Source organism: Vitis vinifera, chromosome 15 (genome assembly GCF_030704535.1).
Source record: "Vitis vinifera cultivar Pinot Noir 40024 chromosome 15, ASM3070453v1".
NCBI classification, from domain to species: domain Eukaryota; kingdom Viridiplantae; phylum Streptophyta; class Magnoliopsida; order Vitales; family Vitaceae; genus Vitis; species Vitis vinifera.
In genome coordinates this window covers 21,294,003-21,315,846 of record NC_081819.1, presented here as the reverse complement: position 1 = coordinate 21,315,846, position 21,844 = coordinate 21,294,003, and the positions used below count along the sequence as shown (strand labels likewise).

Genomic DNA, 21,844 nt, shown 5'->3' with positions numbered 1-21,844 from the left:
AAGATTTGAAGGTGGCGACTACCCTACATGCGTGTCCAATGGTGGACACAAGGGTCGAGTGGCTCACAGAGTTCAAGTCTTGGGAGTATGGACAAATAGATGAAGAGGAGAGGTGAAGAAGATGATATGATGCCATGTGGTCCTTCCAATAATTCCCCCTTATGGCTTTGCCCTACACCTTGGCCCCTCCCAAAGGTGCAGACCAGTTCATCAAAGTAACTTGTTTTGAATTTTGTTCCATACTAAGGAGTTGGATTTAGACGTTTGATCCAATGAGCTGCACAATACTCTGGTCCAAGTCCATGCTAACCCTCGTGACGTGGCAGCATTCCATTGGAGGAATTGTTTTGCCCTTTTGACTTTTTTGACTTTTTTCGTTTTGGCCAATGTTCGACTGCCACGTCGATCGAGTAGGGAATTATTGTGGTGGGGGCCACAGTGGATTTTGCTCTTTGGGGACCGAGAAAAGGTAACCTTAAATGAGCTTTTGGAGGGCTTGGGGAAACCACAAGACCATGAATTGACCAGAGGAGGTCGATCATTGGTGATGAATTTGGTGTTGGATCAATCTGAACCGTTCATTTGACGGACCCTGTTTTGCATAAAAGGTTGTGATATTTTGAGTCCTTTCATTTTCAAAAATTGTATTTTCCCTTTTTAATTAATTTAAAAATGAAATACTTGACTCCAATATATTTTTGTCTTTAGTTTATAATATACATTTACTTATTTTATTAAGAGAGTGTTTGACAGTAATTTTAAAAAGCGTTTTTAACTTTTTTAACTTTTTAACTATAAAAATTTGTAAATATTAGAAATATTAAAAACGTTTCTTAAAATTATTATTAAATAAGTTTCAAGTCTTTTATAAAATTTAAATAATTAGAACATTTTTTAAAACTATTTTAAAAGCAATTTTTTAGTTTAAAAAAAATGTTTCACAAACTTTGAATAGAAAATAATTTTTTTTAGAATAAATGTTTAAAAAAATAATTTGAGATATTTTCAATTGATTTTTTATAGTATTGTGAGTAAAAAAGGAAAAAATAAAAATAAAAATACTTTAAATATTTCTTTTTATAGTGCACATACTACCTTTTATGGATGTAAGCCTAAAAGAATTATTTTTCATATTTAAACTTCAAATAAAATTCTATTTTTTTAAAATAATTAAAGATTGTTTTTAAATTTATTTCTTAAGAATTACTTTTAAAACCTTACCAAACAAACCCTATTTTTTATGAATTTAAATTTCCATTTCATTGTTTTTTAATTTCCAACACAATTTCATATCATTTTTTCATCTAATAAATCAAAATAATTTTATTTATTTTATTTTTTATAAACGAGGAGCCATGATCAAGTCACATCGTCCTATCCTATCCATAATTTCATGATATCATTAATGGTAGGATTTGAATCGGGATCATTTGCTACTTATAGGATCATATTTACTAATATTCATCCTGACCAAATAGATTACACCGTGAAAAAATTTTAATTTTTATTAACTATACTAAATTTATGCTATATAAAAATTTTTCAAAGAAAAAATCAATTCAAAATATTATAAGTTTATGATCCGCTTCAAAACCAAAAGCTTTTATTGATAAAGTCATAAAAGAGAAGCCTTATTAAAAAAACAATTTTAAAAACATTTTCTAAAAGCAAAAAACAAAAAAAAAGCTTTCAAACACACCAAAAAAACATTTTCTAAAACACCCACAATATAATAAATATTTAGGAGACACACCCGGGTTAATCGGACCATGAAAGGGTCACAGGGTGAAGACAAACTTAGGGCTTGGAATTTGGAAGTCGTTCCTTTTCGGTATCACTGGCATTTTTTGATTAATTAACGGCTAATTTTTACGCCACGATTCGCCGCTTATCGACTGCCACGTGGCCCAAACCTCCGATTGTGACTTGTCGTTCATCCAAGATGTGATGTGCTCTCATTGGTTGGTGTGACAAATGAACGTCTCACACGTGGCTTACTATGATTGGTTGGTGTTACTTCTTATTTATTTATTTTATAAATCCAAGACCACGTGGGTTGAATTAGTGTCACGTGTGTGTTTGCCTCTTGGCTCGTGATGGCTCACCAGCCAGCTTTCTAATTTTCACAAGAAATCCACCCATTTCTTTAGACTTTGGATCCAAAATTAAATAATTTCAAAATAAAATAATTGCTATTTAAAAAAAAATAAAAATATAAAAAAAAAACTGAAATGATTTCATTCGTATACTTATATTCAAATTAAATAAATTATATGCTAGAAGGAGAAATATTTGAATAATCAAAATGGGTCATCCAGTGTATAAGAATAACTTTCCTTTTTTTCTCACTGTCCAAACACCTCCAAAGTCATTCCTACCCCAATTGCGGAGAGAGACCTCCACTAGTTGTGGGGGTGTGGTCCTCCCAATATTTCTACAGTAGAATCCATAACATTTCACAATCAAGGATCTGCTAGACAGGCATTTTAGATTTCCAAGGTGGGCCCTAAACTTTGTAATGTATGGCATCCAAAGTTTTTAACCCTTGATCTTTGGTACCCAGTATCGTAATATTCTTTGGGATGGTATCAAACTATCAATGTCTTCCTCCAATGTCATTAGACGACACCTAAAAGTAGAAATTAGGATCCAATCCGTGGGTTTTTTTTTAATACTTGTCGTATTCTACATTCTCATCCATAAAACGGGTTTGAGATACAAATCAACCGACATAAAAATAAGCAAGTATGTGATAAATCAACTTAATAACTTAAAGTGATTTAATAACTTAATTTAAATCATTAAATAAATTAATATATATTTAATAAAATAATTCAATAATATGATAAGTTAAAAATAATTCATATTTTTATTTTACATTTTTAACCTTATTTATCTTAATTACTATCATGATTTCCTTTAGTACTTTATAATCTTGATTGTTACTTAGCCTTATTTATTATAATTGTGACTTATAAAGATAAATATATTAATATAATTAAAAGGTTTAAAAGTTAAAAAACCTGAAAAGAAAAACGAAAAAAAAACAATGTGGAATATTCTCATAATCACTACAATTATTTAAATGTTTTTTTTCTTGTGCGGGATTTGGATTGGATAACCGTCCTAAGTCCACCTCATTATCATCCTTCATAAAAATATAATTAAAGTATATATATATATATATATATATGACGTATAATTTGTAGTTACTTGGAATAGTATCCAATATTCTTGGCCAAACAAAGGCATCAACAATCCACTATGAAATTCCGACGTAATTTATTTCATGTAGGGGGGATCTTTTATATTTAAGAAAATGATTAATAAGGATAATTACTTTATTTGAGTTTATATTAGAAATATAAAATTTTTGAAAGATTGTGCTCGTGTTACATATTAAAATAATTGAACCTATTTAATAATTAAAATAATTTTATATTTTGTTTCAAATGTAGCGAAAAATATAGAGTGTTGCCAAAAGTGTCAAACCCCTCATTGTTAACTGTTTTCAATAATAATTTTTGAAAACTAATTTATGATGTTTTAGAAAACAAAAGTTGATTTAGAAATTTAAAATATTTTTAACATATTTTTAATATTTTAAAATATGTTTTAAAAATGATTTGTATATCTAACAATCAGAAAAATTAGTGAAAACATTCAAAAATAACTAAAAAATATTATTTTAAAATATTTTGTGATATTCAAATAAAAAAAAGTTTATAAACACTATATAAGTATAAGTATTTCTTAATCCAATATATATATTTTAAAGTTGTGACACTAGTTTAAAGTGAACAATAAATGTTTGAACTTCGAGCATATAATATATATACAATTGAATATGAATTGTTAAAAGAAATTTCATTTATTTTTTGTTATGGAAAAAAAAAAACTAATTTTGAAAATGGTTGTCAAACAATATTTTTATTTAATTACAATCTTTTAAGATATTAAAATTATTCTTATATTTAATAAAGACCCTTTTAAAATATGATTCCAAACAAAAAATTCAATCACTCAGCACCAATAACTTGTCTCTATTTCTCTTTTGCTAACACAAAAGTGAAATGCCACCCCAAACAACCCCTGGCTCCTCTCCAAAACTACTTTTAAAAATAATTTTTGATTCTTTAGAATATAAATTTATTTTTAAATTCATAAAATAAGTTTCATAGACTTTTGACAAAAAAATAAACAATCTAATTTGTACCCATCATTTTTAGGATCAAATTTTAATTATTTTTTAGAATTATATTAACAACAATTGAAAATGTATAGAATATTTATAAAAAAAAAAATTATAAAAATAAAACCCAAAATATTATTTTTTATATTTGATTTTTCAAATAGAAATTTATTCAAAAAATATCATTTGAGAATTGTTTTAAAAAACATTCCCAAGTGGTGACTTACAATCTTGAATTATTTTCTCCCCACTACTCAAAATCATATACATTGCATAAAATCATAATTTACAATAAAGTTAATAAATCAAACAATTTAAGAATAAAGTTAGAAATATTAAATCATTTGGGTAGATGCAAGTGTGGAATGTGAATAAAACAATGGCCAACTTGGATTGCATCAAATTCATTATTTGTCATTTTGTTCAGATCCCGTAATTAAAAACTCTTTTATTCTCTTTTTTTTATTCTAAATGCTTTAAAAAGGTGCTGATGATGGTGGCGCCGCCGTGGCCACAACCTCTTTCTACGACGGTTAAATTATAGGATATTAATCCTAAATCCTAAGTGGAAAAGCATGAGATGGTGGTTACGGAATCCCAAAGAATTATTAAAAAAATATGAAAATTATTCGAGTTTTGAATATAGGATTTTAGTTAGGTGGTGTTTGTTTTTTTGGCTTTTTGCTGAAAACTATTTAATTTTAGAACTTAGGTTATTTATTTTTTTACTTTTTCATGACTTATTATAAACTTTTTACTAAATAGAAAAAACCAGAATATGTGACTTTTTCTAAATAGAAAAAAATAATATAATAATTTTTTTTACTTTTTAATACTTAATAGAAATAAAATACTACAAAAATAAATAACATAATATTTAATACTATTAAGTAGTAAGGTTCTATTTATAATTAAATAAAAAAACAAATGTCACCTTAGATTGTTAAATAGATTTACTGGCACGTCATATATATATATATATATATATATATATATATATATATATATATTATGAAACTAATTTTGGAGATTATATGAAATATAAATTTTTCATAGAATAATACGCTACTAATTATATACTTTATTTTTATTATAAAACCAAACATAAAAAAATAAAAAAATAAAAAATATTTTTTTAGCCTTTTTTATACGTTTCTTAATACCTTCTTGGTAGGCTTGATGAATGGATAAACATAGAAAAAAAAATAATTTTTCTATTTTTTTTTCTTAATATTCTTTTGGTTTCCTATAAGCACCATATATAGATAAAATGACAAATTTTCTACTTTATTAAAAATTTAATTTAAAATTTTAAATTATTTAAGATTTATTTGATAACTATTTTCATTTTTATTTATTTATATTATTCATAATAAAATACCATGAAAACATGTTTAACAATCCAAATTGTTTTCTAATTTTTTCTTAAGACTGCTTTTAGAGAACATTTGTTTTATGTTATTTTCACTTTTTTTTTTTAAAGTTATTTCAAAAAATAATTATATAAACATGTAAATTGATTAAAAATAAAACAATACACATACAAATAATTTTTAAGACATATTTTAAATTATTAAAAACATGTTAAAAATATTATAAGTTTTTAAATAAACTTTTATTCTATAAAACATTAAAGAAAAATTTTCAATAATTATTATCAAAAATTGTATTTGAATATAATTACCAAATAAATCCTTAATCTCAATAATACATAAAACATAATTTATATATTTTATTAATTTTATATAAAATAAGTAGGGATGATTTCACTCATGTATCTTAATATATATATATATATATATATATAATTACTATTAATTTAAAATTCCATCCAATAACTTATAATTTGAGTTAATTTAAAGTGTATTTGACAGCGATTTTATGAAGCATTTCTAACATATTTAATACTTGAAAAATAAAAAATTTCAAATATTAGAGATACTATAAATACTTTCTAAAATCATTGTCAAACATACTATTAGCAAATGGGAGAGATAGAAAAAATAGTTAACAAAATCTCAAATGGGATAAAATTACTCATCTTTATCACAAGGGATGAAATAGTATATAAAAATATATGGAATAACTCTAAAATAATATATAAAAATAATTTATTAAATTTAAAATTATTTTTATTATACAATTTCTTTTTATTTATTTGTCCTCACATTTTCCCTTTTGCATTTTTTGGGTACTAGCTTCACTAAAAAAATCTATAGATTTGAGCAAAAACTATTAGGATATATTATATTGTGCGAAAAAAATATCCCAAATGTTATACATAATAAATATTATAATCTTATAAATATTTGTCTTTTCTTTGATTATTTCCAGGAAAATGTGAATTTAATCATGGTAAATTAAATACTATAAATAATAAATATTATAATCTTATAAATATTGTATGTCATTGATTATTTTCAAGAAAAATGAATTTAATAATAGTGAATTAAATATTTGTTTTTTGAAAAGGTGACGGTGGTGAATTGGATTTAAAGTACACGACAAAAGTCTTGTGACTAATAAAGTCGGCTTGAAAGGCTAGAGCCGCAAGCCGATTGAGCCGTGTCTAAAGTATTGCCCATTACTTTTTTGCTATTTCCACGTAATTTTGGGAAATTATTGGCTAATGCTACCCGAACCGGATTGGACACAGTAAAAGAACGTTCTGGCGTTATCCCTGCTTTTGTCCCATTTTATACGATTCAATAACCAAGGCCTTGTTTGGAAGCGAAAACTCATTCTATTTTCTTATTTCAAATTCGACTTTTTTCAAACGCTTCTAATATTTTTAATGTTTTAAATTTTTTATTATTTAAATATTATAAAAATTAGAAATATTTTTTAAAATTATTCTCAAACGTAACCTTAATGTTTTGAAGTATTTTTTAAAATTAATATTTGATAAATATTTTTAAATTAATTAAAAAAATTATTTAAAGTAATTTTAATTTTAATTTATATTAAAAATGCTAACCTATTATCTTTCCAAAATAAAAATGGTTTAATCATAAGGATGTATATCTAGAAAAATATTAAAAAACAAGTATATGCATTCCCACAAAATATCAAAATCATGTGAGATACGATTTTAAATTTTCCAAAAATATTATAAAAAGAATTTTACGTTTTAAATTATAATTTTTTTTTCCTGAAAATGGTCTCGTATAAATATGTTATTTTCAATAAAAATATAAATTTTACTTTGATAGAAACCAAACTTTAGTGCAAAAGGGCATTTAAGCAATAAAAAAGCTGGCAAAGTGGGCCCTTTGTCAATTTAGAAAAATCATTCTCCGGACACACGACCCAAACATGTCCTTAACCACCTCATTTTCCTTCATTTTCATATTCCGAGAAAATAAAAAGTATAAAGGCCAAAAACAAAGAAGACGTCTGTTTGGTGAGATTTTTATCTCTCAGTTTCTCTTCAGCTTCTCTTCAGCTTCTCTCCATTTTGTCACACCAAATCTCACAACGCATAGAGAAAAATTTTCAACCATTTCACTCAAATTTCGCTCGATTCATCCAAATTTTCGTTTCTGATCTCAACTCAAACGCTTCCGAATCGAAATCTCTGTTTTTTCCTCTTTAGTTTTATGTATGAATCTTCAGATTTCTCGCAAAATATCGCAGAAACCTCAATGCTATACATATAGCTTTCATGCTCATTTGCGGTTCCTTGATTTGTAGCTGTTGTCGATGTTTTGAGCCTCGAATTTGTGTTCTTTTCTAGATTCTCGGAACATGTTGTGCATTTGTTATTATTTATTTTTGAATCCGAAGCTCTGAAGGACTAGGGTTTTGGAATCCCTCGAAACGAAGCGTGTTTTTAGAGATTTTCGGAAGCACGGTGAAAGGTAAATTGTTGTTGATTCTTGTTTTCGCTTGGTGTTTTAATTTTACCCGCCGTTTGTTTGCTGAGAAAACGGAAGAAAATGAAAGGAATTAAAGATTTGGAGTTTGGAATCCAGTTTTGTTTTTCTGAGAGACGTGCAAGCAAAAACCTTGACTATCTGAGCCTTGTGCGACTATTTAGCTTAGTGGAGTCAATTATTTAGTTTTCAATTTTGAAATGCAAAACAGCGTAAAAACTAATTTATTTTTTTTCTTTCTTTTTTATCCGATTTCTTAGCACCCAATCAACCGAGAAGTTAATTATTTGAATCCTAGATTTTCTTAATTTGTGAACAAAGAAAGCAACACCTTCCACTCAACCGACGCCAGTAGAAATGGTTGCGTTAGTTGAGACAAGTATTCAAAAATTTGTGACGAAAATAGCACAGAATTTTATATGATATTATATTTTATCTTCCTCAGTCTTCTCAGGCAGCAAAAAGTTAGGTAGGCTCTTCAGTCGGTATATCTCATCACGCCCTTTTCTATTAGGAAATATATTTTAATTATATTATAATTTGTTCTTGTTTGGCTAATATTTAAAACTAGTGCGAGATATTATCTTGAGACGGTGCTTGCTAATTGGGATATCGGAATGCTAATTATTTAATATATTTGCAACAGTTTATTTGTTAAATTATTGTCTTTCAATGTTGATGAAGCATAGGGTGTGTTGAATTGGTGATTTTTTTGTGCAGCATGCAAGAATGATTGATCGGGTATATTAATCGTTTGGTTTATTAGTGTCTGAATTTGTTAAAATTTCTAAATTTGATTTGTTACTTAAAAAGCTATGAAATATTCCTTTCATAAGCTTGAATGCTTTATTCATTATAAAAGTGAATTGGTGAGAGTGATTGATTGGGTATTTTATTCGTTTGGCTTATTAGTGTCTAAATTTGTTAAAATTTCTAAATTTGATTTGTTACTTAAAAAGCTATGAAATACTCCTTTCATAAGCCTGAATGTTTTAATCAGTGGATATTTTAATCGTCTGGTTTATTAGTGTCTGAATTTGTTAAAATTTCTAAACTTGATTTGTTACTTAAAAAGCTATGAAATATTCCTTTCATAAGCCTGGGGCTTATAAGTGTGTGAATTTGTCAAAATTTCTAAACTTGATTTGTTACTTAAAAAGCTATGAAATATTCCTTTCATAAGCCTGAATGTTTTCCTCATCTTTTTCATTACCTTTTATAACTTTTATGATGCCAATGGTACATTAAATTGGGGTGTGGCATTATGTTCTTTTATTATATTTCTCAAATTTTTTAGTATCGAGTTTATGAAAGATTAGGCATGATTTCCATTTAATTATTATCATCAAATATTGTTATGCAACTTGGATTTTGTGCAAATAATTGGTTCTTCACCTTGAAATAGTAGTGTTATTTGTGATGAAGGAGATGAATAGTGATAATGATGGTTTTGATAATTGACTTTTATCCGACATGAGTGAGCCTTGTTACTTGGTCTTATTGGGTGAAAAACATTTCATTGGATGAGCTACCCAACATGAATGACCTCACACTCATATGCGTCAATCACAGGATAACCCTTTCTCTTGCATATCACCTCCCCACATTTTGCTATCTTTTATTGCCTCTCATGTTAAAATGCTCTCTCTCTCTCTCTCCCTCCCTCCCTATCTACCCATTTACGTACTTTTGAAGCATTTTTGTAATAGATGAAGGAAATATGCATTTCATGCTACAAGTTGTAGGAAAATGGAGAAGGCTTTTAATTGCTTATAATTTCACTTGGTTTTTCACAAAGAGAATTCAGGTGAGGATTAGCAAAACAAATAATATTGATTTCCTTCAGTCCTGCAAAAGTTTCTAATTAAATGCATGGTTTTTGAAGTTGACTTTTATTTTAGTCTTACAAGTATTTTGTTCTTCTGTGTTCCAATTTTATGATTGATTTTTACTGTGATTTGCTATTTATAATTTTATACTTGCATATTTTGCTTTTCCATGTGCTTCTCTCCTGATGGTGCTATATATATATATATATATATATATATATATATATATTCATAATTCATTTATTTCCAGGCGAAAACTGTCTCAACTTTATGAAGTATTAGAGATTTAGATGCAAACTTTTGAACTTAGTGAATCAGACAACCTTAGCTGCAGCTGGGAGATACCTGAGCTAAACAGAGAGATGAGTTCAACTTGCATTCAGATGTAATGAAGACCTTACAGGTTCTGCATTGATATTTTCCAGTCTTTAGTACAAATTTTGCATTTTTATTTCTCACATGATTGAGTTAAGGAGTCAGTTACTCATTTAGTCTAGATGCTATCCCTTGATGAATGGACTTAAAACAACTTAGTTGAGTTGGAACATGATCCTCAGACCTCAACATTTTTAGGAATGTCATCAGGCTATAATATTCATATACACACATGATGTGATTAGGAAGATTAGCATTTGTGACCCCTTGGTTAAAAAGGAGGGAAAAAAAACCTCCTAAGCTTTGCTTGTTGACCCCAGTCATGGTGCAATTCTTTGCATAATTTTTTAAAACCTTTTCTTAAAATGGTTTGTTGATCTGCATTTGTGTTCTTGACCAACACTAAGAAACCTTCCATAGGATTCACAGAGTGCACAGGAAATACAGTCCTCAACCCAAGTTTCACATGAGTCCCAAAGTGACCACCAGAACAACACAGCAGAGGCTCCTGTGGCAGACTCAGGTTCAATATGCATTTCAAGCAATGATAGCAGGAAAGTTTCGCGTGAAGATATTGAACTTGTAAGACATTATTTGCTTTCTACTAATGGATTTTTTTTTTTTTTTTTGTGTTGATCTCCAAAAGGGAGCTCAACAAATCTGTTTCTTATGTCGGGCTTAATAATTTTTGCAAAAACTTTCCTCCAGGTCCAGAATTTGATAGAACGGTGCCTACAGTTGTACATGAACAGGGATGAAGTGGTGAAGACCCTCTTGAGTCGTGCAAGGATAGATCCTGGATTTACAACTTTGGGTAGGCATTGGCAGGCCTTTCCATAAAGTCCAAAATCATTAACATCCACATATTTTATCATCTTAATTGGTTAACTATTATGTCCATTTCTTTTAAATCTATGCTCATGTAAGAAATTCTGTTTGTTATTAAATTAATGGTTCGTCAATCTTTTCTTCCTCACTCTTGCTTAGGAAGGCGAGCACTTTTCCAACTGGGTGGAGTTGCATTGCATCTGACTGTGATAGGGCTCTTCTAGTCTTATTGGAGCCTTGTAACTAGTGGCTGGTTTCCCATTATTAGAGTGTTTGGATGAAATTGGCCCAAGAGTCAATAAAGTGGAAACTAAATTTGATGTGATAAAAAATATAGATATTGTCTGATGTCTTCTTTGATGTGATGGAAAACTAAATTTGACGTGATAAGAAGTTTATCCTTTGTTTTCTTATAAAGGATAAACTTGTCTTTTGAGAAGCTTAGCTGCCTAATAAATATGATATTTGTTTGTCTAATGCTTCCAAGCAAGCATTGTTTTCTGATGTCCTCTTCTTTCTTTGTTAACTCAGTATGGCAGAAGTTGGAAGAAGAAAATGCTGATTTTTTCAGGGCCTATTACATAAGATTAAAATTGAAGAAACAAATCATTTTGTTTAATCATTTGCTTGAGCATCAGGCTCATCTCACGAATTATCATGTTTCTCCAAAAGTTCCTTTGGCGCCCATACAGAATGGAATCCATCCCATGCCTGGTAAGTATTGACTTTACAATTTTATAGTCATGCAAAAGCTCAAATTACCTATACTATTTCAATGCTTGTGTGAGCACTGTTATATAAACTATTTTCATGATCCATAGCATCATAAAAAAACACTAATTGCTGTGTTGACTTTAATTTGAAAATCTTGATTTTTTGTATAGCCTTAAAATGTGAATAGATAGGTCTTCTTGTGGGCTATCTTGATCAGACGTTTTCTGTAATTTTTGAGCTCTTTGTATACCACCAGTGTACATTGGGTGCACCTCTTATTGTTAGGTGCTGTTCTCTTAATATATTATCTATTTTCCTATAAAAGAAAAGAAAACCATGAACTAAATTTCTTTTTAACATGTATGAAATTTTTTACCAGATGAACAGAAATGATAACAGAACTTCATATTCCCTTTTAGTATCCCTTTGTGGGGTTTTGGAGGTTCAACAGTAACCTCTCTTCCAAAATTCTAATCAAGTTAAAGAAGTAAAAAAACATTCTAATACAGTTGGATGCTCTTATAAATTGTTGTCATTTGCATGCTAATATTTTTTTCCAGTTTGTGAGAGATGGTAGGGAGGATGCCTTCATGTCTCATGAGATATGGTGCTCATTAGTCATGCAAGGGAGGGTAGGCAGGATGCTTTCATGTCTCATGAGATAGAGTGCTTATTAGTTATGCAAATTTATGGACTAGACAAGGTAATCTTGATTTATAGATCAGTGCTTACGAAATTCAATCTCATTCGGGACCATTTAAAGTGTGTCATGCACTTATGCAGGCCAGCTGGTGGTGATTTTCAAATATGGTGTTCATACTCAACTCAGCCATATTGGTCCTAAAAGTTTGCACATGTTGCCTTCAATTCCAATATGGTTTCATTACTCAAACTCCTTGATACCAGTTCTAAAAGTTTGCACTTGTTTTCCTGCATGCAAAATATCTTTGGTTTGCAGTTATTTTGACAACTTGTTTTGAGGGAAATTTGTAGTATTAGTCCTTTGTACTGTTTGATAAGTTAACCTCATGTTCGATGTTACTTTTTGTTTAATTGAATTGTGTATCCTTAAGCCTATGGAATATCAATAAAACCTCTCCTTGACTATGGACACATTGCTCTTTGATCATATTGTCATAAGTTTCTTATCTATGAAATTTTTGTATTGCTGAACTCTCTTGGTGATGATCACCAATTTAATATGGTTATTAGGCATTTTGGTATCATTTTATGATTTTTATCATTATTATTTAAGACTGCTTGTTTTCGGTGCAGTTAACAACTTACCAATGGGATATCCCGTTCTTCAACAACCTCCTATCCCGGCTCCTGGTCAACCTCATATTGATTCCATGGGTTGTGGAATATCCAGCTGTCATGTTGTAAATGGAGTCCCTGCACCAGGCAATTTCCACCCTATGCGGATGAATTCCGGAAATGAGTAAGAAAATTTTCCATCTTGACCTTAGGGTATGTTAATAAGTGCTCCAGTTTTTTGCCCTAACCATTGTGTTATAAGATAACTAGTGGTGCATAGAGAGACAAGTTGTGTTGGATGAAAACAAATATGCAGCAGAAATAAACCCATCCTTCACCTTTTGCTCTGAGTACCCACTTAATGAACAATATTTTACCCCAAAATCATGAAGGCTTTCCCATCCCCTTTCCATTTATATTTTTCAGCTGACGTCTATTTTGATTATGTATTTCTATTGATCTATTTATGGATGATAAAAGTGGCAAATTCAGAGTCAATTAAAAAAATTTACACACATTAACCATATGATTCCTACTTATTTAGAGGGATGAGAGAGAGATTCCTTATTTATTTAAAAACTTCATAACTTAGAAGTCAAGGATGATCCTAAATCTTCCCAGTTCCACCAATGCCATGCATGAAATACAGAAATAGAGAACTCACAAAAACTCAAATAATAATGGGATGCAACAAAAGATAGAGTTTACTTGGGGTTACCCTTTGGATCTTGAGAATTGGGGATTGAAAGAGGAAAGGCTTGGTAGTCTACCAACTCTCTTGATATACAGATATCTTTGTACTCTAGCATGCGACTAGCATGTGACTGCATTCAATTAACAACTGCATTAATACTGCTAAACAACCATGTTTTCTTTTGTGCTTGTAAATGCCTATGCAAAGGGTAGTGCTCATTTGTATGTCAAAGTTGTAGCAGTCAACAATAGCTCAATGGATAAATTAGTCTTTCTAAGTAATGAATAAAGTCAGCTGGACACTGAAATAATTATGTAAACATGGGATGCATATATCAGACTGCTTAAGAGTCCCTTTCCAGGTGTGACTCATGTTCCTTGGTATTAAACAAGAAGCATGCAGCTTATGGAAAAGATAATCTGATATGATGGTTTTCCATTAGAAATTAGAAATTGTGATGTTGTACAATAAAAAAAAAAAAAAAAAAACTTTCTATGTTATCGTTTGTTAAATGTTATCTTCTTTATAAACTGCATCCTATGGGGACATTGGCTGGTCCATGTTCAAAATGTTGCTAATGGAAACGTAATCCTGGTTTTTCTTAACATGTTTTATGTTTTGCTTCCTTGAAGTTCTGCTAATGGCAATTGTTTTTTTTGTTTTTGAAGTATGGTGAGGGACACCAGCACAGCAGATGTAGCACCTGTTATTCCACCAAGCAGTGCCATGTCATCCATGTCAGAGATGCCTGTTAGTCCTACTTCAGTTGCATCAAGTGGCCATTTCCCCTTCACTGCATCAGATATATCAGGAATGGGAGTAGAGGCATCAGCACTTGAGACAGCATTTACATCTGATGTGGCCAGTTCAGTAGGATTGCAGCTTCCTCCAGATGGTGGGCCTGGGAATTCTAGAGATTCCCTCAGAGCTTTGGCTCCGATTCCATGGAATTTCAGTCTTTCAGATTTAACAGCAGATTTATCAAACTTAGGAGGTAAATTTTGCTTGTTCTTAATGGAAACTACCATCTGATATTCAGTTACATGCTTGTGCAATGTAAGTTATGTTACTCATTATTAATGTTGCATCATTTTACCCTTGTGTAAAATGATTAGATGTCCATTATATTTTGTGTATGTATATATATTATATGAATCCTCAAAAAATGTTTAGTAGCACAGTACCAACTTTGCTTTTCCATTGGTGGCAAATTCATTCTTATGGTTTTATTATGACAACAAATAGCTTTGATACTGGTGTGGCATGATAGATTTATGATCCTGATATCCTACATGTGTAGAAACAGTTAATATCTAGAGTCTATTTGATTGGGCTTTCTTTTAGTATAAAAAAATTTTCTGAAGAAAAATCAGGCGTTTAGAGAAATTCAGAAAGCACTTTTATAAAGCTGAAAAATTACTTGTAGCGCTTCTTGGAGAAGCACTTGATGGGTAACTTTCCTAAAAACACTTCTACTTAATCTGTGTATGAGAAGGTATATGGTATATCACTGCTGCTGCATGGATTATTTTGTAATCCATTATGAGCAACCTCATGTTTTGATAATTTGTGGTGAAATCGTTTGCAGATCTAGGAGCTTTGGGAAACTACCCCGGTTCTCCCTTTCTGGGTTCTGATTCAGACATTTTGCTTGATTCTCCGGAGCAAGAGGATATAGGTAATTTGAAATTGCATCTCTGTCCTATTTTCTTTCTCACAATGCAAATTCTCCATCTGGGAAGACACATGATTTTGTATCTAAATGGAATGGTTATAAGCAATTCAAGAGGAGTTTTTTTTTAAAAAAAGGGGAATTTTGAGACTACAAAATAAAATCTGGTGAACCTCATTGAGTGACTCCGGCCATACTAAGAGTACATGCTAATTTCTCTTCATGATCTTGATGTGTGATATTATGGTAATTGCTTTATTTTGTTCCAGTCGAGGAGTTCTTTGTCGATTCTGTCCCAGGGCCGCCAAATGCCCAATCAGATGAGGAGAAGTCCTAGAATAAGGTGATGCCTACCCCTTCTCTGTTTGAATAACTAGACTAGGGTAAGGTTCATGTAAGAGCAAAATCTAGACGGGAAAACTGAACCATTGATCATCTAATTACTGTCAATTCTGGATTCTAGCCATTGACAAATTAGACCATTTGAACATTCATTTAGTTGTCTTTTTATTATCATGTCTACAGGGAGGCTGGTTATCTTATTTTTATCATCATCTTGGTTTTTCATATATTTATTTTATTTTATTTTTTTATGCGTAGTGCCTTCTCTACACAGTGGATGTTAGACATCATTATTCAAAAATCTCAGGCATATTGTAAAGTTAAAACAAATGCTTGCCTTTTTTCAAATTGGTTGGATCATTTCCATTTTATTTCCCCTTTTTGTTATGGTGACATTTTTCTTCTTCTTCATAGATTGCCTAAATAAGAATTAAATGTACTCCTTTCTTGATTTCCACCATTTTCCTTTTCCTTCGAACTAGGAGAACAATACAAGCTTGTGGAAATACTATAATAGAAGAGTTCGGAAATAGTGCTCAAGATGTTTTTTGTTTTTGTTTTTGTTTGTTTGTTTGTTTGTTTTTTTTTTGAGAATAGAATAAGTCAATTGTTTCTAAAATAGGTTTTTGAGGACTATTTTGAAAATATGGTGTTTTCTGATGACATGCTTTAATTGGTTTCAATGTTTAAAAAAATAATTGTATAAATGTGGAGTCTGATGGAAAATAAAATATTATATATAGAAGTTATTTTTAATAAATATTTAAAACCTCATAAAATAAGATGTGGATTTTTAGTTTTTAAAAATATTATATATAAAAGTTATTTTTAATAAATATTTAAAACCTCATAAAATAAGGTGTGAATTTTTAGTTTTTAAATAGATTTTTGTTCTAAAAAAATTAGGGAATTTATTTTCAACTATTCTCCATTTTCATGTAACATACGATTAAGAGTGAAGTTTTTTAATAATCAGTCCTCAACCATTGGTATGAAATAAGGTTGCAACTTGGTTAGATTGGTTGCATTGGTAGTTATTTTTAGTCCAACACAAATTAATAAATGATCAATCTAAATCCAATCGAATTCAATTTGACTTCTAATCCAAGGTATTCAACAAAAGCCCAATCTAACATACTCGACACAAAGTCAATCAAACATTATTTCTCTCAACTAGGGTTGAGTTTGGGTTGGTTTGGGTACTCAACACAGGTTCAACCTAACATCATTTCTCTAATCTCAGGTTGAATTCAAATTAAATTTGTGTTGGTTAGGTTGTGTGATTCAAAATTGATTTATAATATTTCTTTTTAAAAAATTGTGATAACAATAAAATAATAAAAATAATTGTATATATCTTTTTTTTAAAATGATATACTATAACTAAAAAAAATGAATATTATTATATAAGATAATATAGATTATAAATATTATAAAAACATTACATTTGATTTGGATTAATATAGAACTTTCAATTGAATCCAAATTGAGTTTTGGTTCAAAGAACCTAACTCAAACCCAATTCAAATATTAAAAAAATAATTGTTTAAGCCCATCCAAATATCCAAATCGTTTTAGGTTAGGGGTCAACTTGCCCAAATTTGGACCCTTAGGTTGTGAGAAGCTGCAACTCCATTTGCCTTAAATTTATAAGAGGATTCTAGCCTTTATGTCACGGACTTAGTATTTTTCTAAGCTCGTGCGACACTTAGATAAGTTAAGACACTTTATCTTGCTAAGTCAACTGTACTTCCGATGCTTGGCTTGTTAGGCTATGCTTTCCAACTGCTTGGAAGCTCACTTGTTTGGTTAGAAAGTGATTTTGGTGATGCCTTGGCCAAATGAGGCCTTTACTTATTTATAGGCACCTTAGGAAGTTTCTAGAACCTTGAAGGATTCCTTGTAAATCAAGAATAATCTAGAAGTTCCTACACTAGTCTATGTATAAGGCTATGTACAAGTTGACTTTGGAAGATTTTATTACACGCCACACTTTTCCAGTGATCTCCTAGCCAAGTGTAGAGATGTGTGGACATCTCTAGCATTTTCTAGAAGCTTCCACACTCTTCCACCTTATAGCTAAGTGTAGATGGTTCTAGGGGTCTCTAGAAGCTTCCTGCCCCTATATAAGCCCATAGGGGAGGGTCATTTGGAGCATCTTGTGACACTCTCCCCCACCCATGCCGTCGACATCCCCGTCGTTGCCTCAGCTTGAAACCTCTTAATGTGTTTCCAGAACTTTCTTAAGGCATCCACACATTCCCAGTTTGCTTTTCGCTTAGGTAGTCCTTTCCATCGAACTAGATACTCTATCATAGGAGGGACCCCTTAACACCTGGTGACCCATTCAACCAGGATATCCTTCATCTCTTTTTCCCGTGAGGCCTCAGATGGATGCAGGCACCTGCGCTTTCGACACTTGGAGTGTTGCTTCCTCATGCCCATTAAGTTCACTTTTCCCTTGGTGACCTAGTTTATGTGTGGGTGGGCTACCTCAGCTCGCTCCCCTTTTGCCTCCTTTACTTGCACCCCTGATAGACGGGAGGTCTTAAGCGTACTAGGCTTTGGGTTGACTTGGAGGGCACCCAGTAGTTGCATTGAACTCATATGTGCTTCATCTTCCTATTATTTCTCCTCAATCATGGCACCGAACGCCTTTCTCTTTGGACAATCTTGTGCCCAATGTGGATCATAACATAGGAAGCATTTGATTTTAGGCGTAAACTCATTCATTCCGCCTTACCCCTTCCTTCTCGGACGTTAGGCGTCTTGCCTGATCCCGTTTTAGGAGCATTGTGGCCTTTCGAAACCTTGTTTCTCCCACCCGTGACGTGGCTATCCTCCGAACACTTAATCTTGGAGGAGTCTTCCCTCTTATAATCTATCAAAGACTCCGCTACTGCCATAGCAGTGGCTAAGTCTTGAACACCTCAATGCCTTAATTTTTGTTCGGCCCACCCTTACAGGTTATCCATGAAGTTGAATAGCAACTCATCCTCAATCATATTAGGAGTCTCAAGCATGAGCGAAGAGAACTCCTTGACATAGTCACGAATTGAGCTTGTGTGCTTGAGACGCCTCATGTTTTTTCTAGCTAGATAGGCTACATCTTTAGGGTAGAATTGCCTTTTGATTTCCCTTTTACAGTCTTCCTGTCTTCCTGTCTCTATGGTGCAAATGTCTTTCTCTATATCGACGAACCTCCGATGCCATCATAGAGTAGCCGTGTCATTAAGGTAGAGGGTCACAGTCCTTACCTTATTCGCCTCATTAGTTAGTGCGATAGCCTCGAAGTATCACTCCATATGCCATAAGAAGTTATCCAACTCCTTGGCATCTCGCTTGCCACTAAACCCTTGTGGCTTCGACACCTCCACCTTAGATGCCTCCCATGTGGCCATGACCCGCGCCAAGATAACAACCTTGTAAATGGCCAACTCTTGCCTAACCTCTTGGTCTCGGGACTCTATTCGGGTGGTCAAGGCCTCCATCCTTGACTCCATGCTAGCAAATATGCTCAAGACTTTCTCTTGGAAGGACACAAACTCCTCATGTGACATTGGTTGAACTTGAGAGACTAGCATCCCCTCACGAAAGTCTTGGATATGTTCCTTAAGATCCTTTACACCCTTCTCCATGCCTTGCTTGATTAAGTCCAACCCCTCCTGAGTATTTGCCATAGCTAGCTCCACCTTGACTAACCTTGTCTCCATGTTAGCAACGACATCATGAGACTTATCCTTCCTACCCTTGTCTTGTGCAGTAGGCTCGGTCTCCCTTCCATGGGTTTGCTCACTAGTGTCCTTAACGGTGGACCCCGACATGCTTCCTTCACAATGCTCGCTTCGCAACTGGGCTCTGGTACCAACTTGTCACGGGCCTAGAGTTCCAATGCAGCGACATGACCCATGCGACGACCCCATGGGCAATAATCAAAGGGGCTCAGCCTGCACACTATGCATTTCATGCCACTATGCTGATTGGTTTCGTCCTGCCATGGACTCATCAGGGGAATGACACTAGCTCCCGACCAATTTGTGTAGGAGATGACTAAGCTCCTCTTCATTGTCAAGTCCTTGACTAGCGACAACTCCCCAAACTCAACTGGGTCGGCCTGCCTGAACTTTGAAGAAGCATTCTAACATCGCATACACATCCTTTCCCTAGAGTAATTCCCATTACATTCAGCTCAAACTAGTCAACATATTAGTCTTGATGAGCACCTCGCTACAGTCACGGACACCAAACAAACAGTCCGTGACATTTGGCTCATTAGATCAGCTTGCACTACCTCAACACTTCATTTTGGTTATGACCACATTGATGGATTCAATAGCAATCCTAGGCCGGTAAGGGAAGATTGAAAAAGCTTTAAGCTATGTCTAGTTTTCAGAAAATTTGTTAGAACAAAAAAAAAAAAAAGATTTAAAGTCAAGAAATTATTGTTATTTTAAATTTATTTCTTTTTATTTTATGATCAATTTTTTTTTTTAGATTGGGTATAGTTGGAAAAACTCCTGAATTCTAGTTTGGAGGGGCTTCTTAAAAATGAAAAATCAATGGCCGTGCAATCAGCGGGAGGCTTGATTGATCATACTACATAAAAGACTGCTTGCTCGATTGCACTTTATATATGTAGATGAAAGTGACGACTTGGTTGTTTATCGTCATACCAGCTAGAGGGGTCATGATTAATACCAAATAGTTTACAGGTTGCGGAATCATGCATTTGACTTCCACAGATGCTCTCCTCATGGAACCTCATAAAATTGTATTCTAACGTGTTCATCCCGAAGCGACTTACCACAAAAGAGTTGCTCTACTTCCAGAGTCCTGGTATGCCCTGTGAGTGCCCTTCTAGGGGAATCCTGGGTCACAGCATATGAAAATTTTTGCAGCTCAACCAGTCCAATCTTCACCAGAAAAGTAGGAAGCTGGTATAGCTTTGGAGATGAAGATTGATCCTCTTACAGTGTATGGCGATTCTCAACTGATTGTTAATCAGATCTATGCACTATTTATTAAGTAAGAAAGAGGTCTCTCGAGCCCAGTTTATCTAGATTTTCAATATATGATTTGGTGATGACTGATTTTGTCACGCTTTTGCTTTTCACAGTGGAGATGTCTACAGTTATTCTTATTTTAATTTCTCCTGCAAAATCCATAATATTTGAGTATTAATTTGAAGGAGCATAAGAAAATAAAAATGAAAAAGAAGAAAAATGTACTAAAAATTTGTTACGAAATAAAATCCCTTTCATGTACATAGGATGGGATTTTTTTTTTTTATAATAAAAATGTTATTTTTAAAATATTATTGAAATATAATTATTTAAAAAATAAAAACAAAACTACCGTCAATGATTTTTTTTGTAACTAAATTTCTCTTTTGAAAAGACGAATTCCCTTTTTACATTGATTTCATCTTTTCAAAAGATGATATCATTTTTTAAAAAAAAAGATATTGAGTTCACTTTTTTTTACATTGAATTCATCTTTTGGAGAGAAGAGTTAATTTTTATACCGAACTTATCTTTTGAAAAAACAAATTTTATTTAAAATTAAAAATATTATAAATTTATTATTATTTTTATGCTTCGAGTTCTAAAAAAATACACTACTCTTAAAGAAAACCCGGACTTGAGGTGGCACAAATACATGGCATAGGGCCTCACCATCCACACAAATCCTAGGGTACAATTAGGAAACATTTAATTTTAAAAAATAAAATTAAAAAATATTTTTAAAATTTTAAAAAATCAAATATAATTTTCAAAAATCATTATAATATTTTTAAAAAATTATTTAACAAGTAATTCTATCTATTAAAAAAAAAACACATTCAATAAAAAAAAAACTACCAAACACACTTTAAACGTTTTTCTTTCTAAGAATCACTTCGAAATCGAACTTGTTCCTTATCCGAATGAGCGTCCTCCTCATGGTCCCATGATGGCTGTATCCCTATGAAAAACCAGACAGCTAGAAATTTTTTTGAACCCTACTGCAAGATTGGGTTCATTTTCTTCATTAGATGTGTACAGGCCATTTATAAGCTTTCTTTAT

The 21,844-nt window shown here is 31.7% G+C and overlaps 1 protein-coding gene across 9 annotated transcripts; it reads left to right on the top strand.

The window, feature by feature from the left end:
• Nucleotides 1-7,457: 7,457 nt before the first annotated feature.
• On the top strand, nucleotides 7,458-20,891 carry LOC100265382 (uncharacterized). 9 transcript variants are annotated; one of them, XM_010663616.2, is made up of 10 exons: nucleotides 7,458-8,052; nucleotides 10,147-10,299; nucleotides 10,692-10,853; nucleotides 10,980-11,085; nucleotides 11,631-11,813; nucleotides 13,089-13,254; nucleotides 14,433-14,758; nucleotides 15,353-15,442; nucleotides 15,706-15,779; nucleotides 20,491-20,891. In XM_010663616.2, the coding sequence occupies exons 2-9, from the start codon at nucleotides 10,285-10,287 to the stop codon at nucleotides 15,771-15,773; spliced, it is 1,116 nt and encodes a 371-aa protein (XP_010661918.1). In that variant the 5' UTR covers nucleotides 7,458-8,052; nucleotides 10,147-10,284; the 3' UTR covers nucleotides 15,774-15,779; nucleotides 20,491-20,891. The 9 variants fall into 9 exon arrangements, with proteins under 9 accessions (XP_010661918.1, XP_002281449.2, XP_059599252.1 ...); XM_059743269.1 differs by having other exon boundaries at nucleotides 7,546-8,052; nucleotides 10,701-10,853; XM_059743271.1 differs by lacking the exon at nucleotides 20,491-20,891 and adding an exon at nucleotides 16,261-16,308 and having other exon boundaries at nucleotides 7,546-8,052; nucleotides 10,701-10,853.
• Nucleotides 20,892-21,844: the final 953 nt, after the last annotated feature.

What these genes read in the sequence shown, in the direction of transcription:
- LOC100265382 (XM_010663616.2), top strand. An exon ending in CGGATGAATTCCGGAAATGA is followed by an intron (nt 13,255 to 14,432) that starts GTAAGAAAATTT and finishes TTGTTTTTGAAG; the next exon opens with TATGGTGAGGGACACCAGCA. An exon ending in AGATTTATCAAACTTAGGAG is followed by an intron (nt 14,759 to 15,352) that starts GTAAATTTTGCT and finishes AATCGTTTGCAG; the next exon opens with ATCTAGGAGCTTTGGGAAAC.